Source organism: Gobius niger (assembly GCF_951799975.1).
Source record: "Gobius niger genome assembly, chromosome: 2".
NCBI lineage: Eukaryota > Metazoa > Chordata > Actinopteri > Gobiiformes > Gobiidae > Gobius > Gobius niger.
Window position 1 is genome coordinate 17,324,144 of NC_136853.1, and position 5,597 is coordinate 17,329,740.

A 5,597-nucleotide genomic window follows, 5' to 3' on the forward strand; every position below is an offset into this window, starting at 1 on the left:
GAACATGACTTGTTTGAAGTGGACTGAGAACAGACAGACCATGATCCTTATTACATCCGTGATGAGATCCAAGACATTTATGGCACAGAAAGATCCTTTTTTTTTGCCATTATTGTTTGTGCATCTAAATTCTACAGAGAGAAAACTTTGTGCAAACAGCTACATATTTCAACTACAAAGCAATCACACTCTGAGAATTAAATGGTTTAGTCCAACAAAGTAGCCAATGCCTTCTGTTACGAGAATAATAACATATCTATTAATCATAACTTACAGTTTGTCTTCATCACAATATAAAGAACTCCACATTTTATTTGAAGTAAATTGAGACATACATTTCCCTTATCGTTGGAAACCATGATGCACTAAATACTCGGGGCCAAGTGTCCTCAGCTGAAACTGTTCATATGAATCCAGTGTCCATGTGTACTCTCTTCAGACTGTGGTTACACAATCAATATGTTTGTTGTGATATAGCTCATGAGACTGAAAACGCACTTTGCTGATCTGCACATACTTGTTACAGAATATGTCAAAAGTGATATTATAAGAATGTTTGCAAACCATATCAGAAATGTGCTGCTTCTATTAGCACTGTTATCCCCATCAATATTGCATCTATACTAAAAACTTGAATTGTATACCAAGCTGTGTGTATTCCGTTTTTCATCCCTATGTATTTGGTTTGTAACCTGTATGTCTGTTATCTCCTAAGATGGCTGCCACCAAGGCTTCAGGCACAGTCACCCGACTGCCCGGAGAGACCGGACTGCGAGGACTGAGAGGGCTGAGAGGGCTGACTGTCGGCGATGGGAAAACATCAGGGGAAATCAGTCTTTCCTTCTTAGCTGCAGAACAAGGTGAGCGACTGGGTGCCTGGCTGTCTTTTGACAGGGGACTGAGACTGAGTCCTTGCAATGAAGGGAGCGGGTTGGTAAGAGCGGGAACAGCAGGGCTGCGGCTCTGTCGATGACGTTGGTGCTTTCCTGCTTTTGGACTTGGACTGCGGGAGTTTGGGACGAGCAGAACAAGAGTGCTATCATCCTCTGAGCTGATGTCGGAGCTGTCAGATCTCTTCAGGGTCGGGCTGTGAATTGGAAGTTTTATCTGTGGAAGAAAGCAAAGTGGGCATGGGAAGATGCTGACGATGGTTATTACCATTAGTTATATGTTTTTACCTGAAAAGGCATTGACAAACCGATAATACTGTTCATAGTATTGCTGTAGTAACCAAGAATGTAGTCACAATCATCTTTTGGCAATTCTTCCTCAGGAAATGTCATCTACAAAAACAGGCAGAAATGACTATTTATGTCCATTTATGTCCTTCATGTTTGTGTTTAGACCTGTGATCCATGCTCTGCCTTAGCCCACACATAGACCTGGTAGTCTTTGCAATGTCTGAATCCAACCTAGGAAATGGAGCAGTTACAATGTTTTTGTCTTTCTTTTTCTCGCATGTACAACAGATGCATCTTTTTTATCTAATAAGAAGAGAAATGTAATGTAATCAAATCGTGCCTTGTAAATGGCCACCCAGTCCCACGAGCTCCGCTGATAACTTGAAGCTACAGTCACTCTCACGGTAGCATCAGATACTTTATTCCACTCTTTATTTACTTGTAGCTCCACGAGAGGCACATCCACTTTGAAAGGAAACTACAAGAAACAAAAGACAAATTAAAACACATGCACAAAGGTGACACTGGTGGATTTGTAACTCACTTGCAATGAAAACAGGGACGAAACTGGCTTATGGTCACTGATGGTGTAACCCATGTGACTACAATAAGTGTGCTGTGTGACTTTAGTCGTGCCCCCAAACCAAGACGTTAGGCCTCGCTGGAGCGCTGCGTTGTGGGAGGGAACAGGGGAACCAGTCCGACGGAGACGCCACAGGATGCGGTCCGTCCAGGCAGGCTTTCTCTTCTTTGCACTGGCACAGGCAGAAAGGTGTCAGATCATAGATTGCTCTAAAGCGTTTTTATTTACTTCTGGCAAACCTGGTATCATATGTATTGGTGCCCACGTCAAACTTGTAGGTGGGCGGGAATTTGAGAGGGCCCTCGATGAAACCATCCAAAATAGACTCTGTGTTTTTAGCCATGTTTAACTGTGAAGCAAACATCCAACAAATGCATTACAGCAGAATTGTTCCAGGTGTTGTGCTATAGCGCTCTCTGCTGATCGACTGGGCACACAACCAGAAAAAGCCATCAGTCGCTCTGAAGAAGCCTCACCTGGTCTCGCTCCCACAGAAGGGGTAGCTTATTGCTGTCAATTGCACATTTCACAACATGGATGTCATAATCCTCAATTCGGAAATTCAAATCACCAAACCAAAATATCACACTGCGAACAGAGATGAGAAGAAACAAACCACTTTATCAATATAATGTAAAAAAACAAACAAATAAATCACACTTGTAATATGTAATAGATTTCTGTAGTTATATTAGTGCGATGTTAATACTGTGTTCATACTCATGGTCCAGAACACCAGTGGCAGATCCTGCTTCAAACTGTTGCTGCTGCAGGATGCTCTCAAAGTCCTCCATCCTCTGCTCCAAGTTCCGCATGTGAGCCGGCAGGTGACAGTTCAGGAAGCACACAGTGTGGCCGAACACCGTCATTCTCGCACTCACGCCTCCTTTGTTTCCCTGAGGTTAAGAGAAGAATATACAGAATATACAAAAATGCACAATTAAATGTTGTGATCAGCGGCGTAATTTGATTGTAGTAGATGTACTTTTTTTTTATTATTATTTTTTTATTATTCCTTTATATTTTTTGGGGTACTAATAAAAAAGTAACACATTAAAAAGCAAGAAATAAAGGTGACCATGGATGTGTTGTAGTGAAGAGGAGCTGAATGAATCACAAAGGCGGCCTGCTGCTGCACTGACCTCAAAGAGAAGGAGACTGCACCAGCAACACACACCACACACACATATGCACACACACTACACAGCTGACAGGAGGAGGACCATGCACCACACATACCCAGTATCCTCCCAGTCCGGTCCGTGTGCTCTGGGTCTGTATGCCTCGCAAAAAGGGTAGATGGCAGAATTTGCAGAAGACCAGCAGCAACACGCCCTGCATTCGCTGGGAGGCCACCTGGTGAGTAATAAAAACTAACAGTATTAATTACAAGTAACTTTTTCACATTATATGTACGAGGTGAAACTTACTCCTAGTAGTTTTATAATCAGAATATGAACAACATAGTGTATATATAAACAATAAAGTATAACAGTATAACAGTATAATCAACTATATTACTAGGCATGCACGGAATATACTGTACAAAAGGACACAACATGTTCAGTAAATCACCAGAACATATCCAAATGGACTGAGCGTGTCCATGCAGAGCTCTGTCCAGTGGTCTGAGAAGAGAGCATCCTTCAGCCTCTTGTTGATCATGGAGTTCACTTCCTGCAGTCTGGGACAGAAAACAAAGCAATGCTTACACTTTGCACTAATGAGTAATCAGCTAAATGCTGGTGGATAAACATTGCGGACAAATCAGAAAGAACACAGATGACTGAGTACGTAGGCACTACAGCTGTCTCCCTGGCACTTGAGAAAGCAGTGGAAATACTTACCCAATGACAAACATGTCAATGCTTCCATCTGAGATATTTGGCCCAAACAGAGTTGTGATATCATCTGGGGCCATTGCTGATCCCACGTTCCATGTGACGATGCTCACCCTTTCAAACAGCAGAAGAGCTATGTTATATATACAAAAGGACATAATCTGCAATAATCCCAGGAGGATGAGCTCTCAGCAGTGTTTCTGCTTATGGAAAAAAAAAAAAATCATCAGCTCAGTGCAACTCACTGATGACTCAGACATTCAGTGTGTTGGGGAGAGGTAAAGGCTGCTACCGCATGTGACGCTTTGTCATTGGGAGCAAGTTTGTTTTATCTGTTCATGTAGTACTAAACAGAACACCAAGTAGAGATTAAAATGGAAATATGTGAATTATATTTAGAATTATAGATGTTACCAATTATTCACATTTTGCATAACATATTCTAAAATACATGACTGAGCCTACGCAATGTCCTCTATCTGAATGCAAGTGTAGGTTATTTCTGCTCCATGCATCCCGAGACATTTGGTGAGTTACAATAATGTGTATGAAAACACAAAAACAACCTATTATAGCCGGAGAACTTCTTGGAGTAGCTTTATTAGGCGCTTTATATGGTAGTTTTACTTCTACTTGAGTAATATCATAGCCATTTGTCTGAAAGCTTGTATGACATACCGGAAATCTGTGTCTCCATCTGACTTTTCTTGCGGTGCCGGGCTCTGGGTGGGACTGGTGCTGGGTTTGGGGCTGCTCAGAGGTGGGGGAGTGGGCACACTGGGGCTCAGGTATGGCTGGCTGGGCAACTGCTGAGGACTATGGGGACTTAGATTTGGAAAAGTCAACTCAGTGGGGGAACAGGGCGGGAAACAGGCGCTCTGAGGGCCTGGAATACAAACTGGGATCAAATCGATGTCCTTCGGAGGCTCCACTGAGATCCTCGTTAATGCTTTATTCCCGAGAGCAGTAGGTCTTGGTCTGCTAATGCTGGCCACTTCAGTAGCCGCTGCAGGTTCGGGGTTCCTGGACTGCATTTGATTTGCAGGTTTAGTTGGCACAGCAAAGAGCTCTGGGAGGTTGAGCTGTGGAGGTAGACCTGCCCCAGGTTCGATGGGTCCAGCGCACACTGTGGGCCCATAGGGACTTGAGGAGATTGGTTTCTGTGGGACTTGATCCATAAATCTGCAAAAGCATGAGAGTTAGACGGGTCATCTACAGGATGTACAGCAGGGTCACAAGAACAGTGGGAAATAGTAGCATTATTCACTCCTGCAAGCAGCTCAAGAGGTCTAAGGTCAGAAGAAAAAGAGCCAGAAATAAAACTAATTATCTATGAGATGAACAAAAACGATTTGGACTAATTCCATCCCTCAAATAGGTCAAGATATCAGTATATTTGTCATTATATCATTTCGAAAACACCTGTTCACCTGTGAAGGCTACTTGATCTATGGGTCAAGTCTAACCGGCTGAGCTTGTTTATTCTAACAAAAGTTAGACTGAAAGTGTATATCCTACCACTTTAAATTATTCATCATCAGTAAATGAGTCCTTTGTAAAAGGAGTCATGTGATGACATAAAGAGGTCAAACAGGACTCACTAACTAATAATGACAATTCTTATGGTTGTGTCAAGAGCACATTCAAAAGATCGACCCAATGTCAGAGCGTGTGTTTTACGCTCTGACATTGGTCAAGTTAAATATCCGCGCACGACGCAGGTGCACGCTTCACATGCTCTGTATCTGCTAACAGCTGTCCTACCTCGGAGCGTTTTCTCCTCTCAAGGTGAACCTCAATGTTGATCCAACTGCACACAAGGCTCACCCACTTGGTCCTGGTCCGTCCAGAAAAAAAACAACAGTCCCACACGGAGGGAGAGATGAGCAGCTCAGGACAAAGCGGACGTCCCCGTTAAAGCGCGCACGGCCACATGCTGTCAGGGCACGCGCGTGTGTGCGGTCGTTCTGTGCATCCGCTTATGCGTGATGG

At 43.3% G+C, this 5,597-nt stretch overlaps 1 protein-coding gene across 1 annotated transcript; it reads right to left on the reverse strand.

The window, feature by feature from the left end:
• Positions 1-410: 410 nt before the first annotated feature.
• inpp5ja (inositol polyphosphate-5-phosphatase Ja) lies at positions 411-4,808 on the reverse strand. The gene is made up of 12 exons (XM_079551740.1): positions 4,284-4,808; positions 3,612-3,719; positions 3,340-3,448; positions 3,004-3,120; positions 2,485-2,660; positions 2,241-2,352; positions 2,004-2,113; positions 1,726-1,936; positions 1,522-1,659; positions 1,347-1,412; positions 1,179-1,283; positions 411-1,107 (listed from the first exon to the last, which is right to left on the reverse strand). The coding sequence occupies exons 1-12, from the start codon at positions 4,781-4,783 to the stop codon at positions 673-675; spliced, it is 2,187 nt and encodes a 728-aa protein (XP_079407866.1). The 5' UTR covers positions 4,784-4,808; the 3' UTR covers positions 411-672.
• Positions 4,809-5,597: the final 789 nt, after the last annotated feature.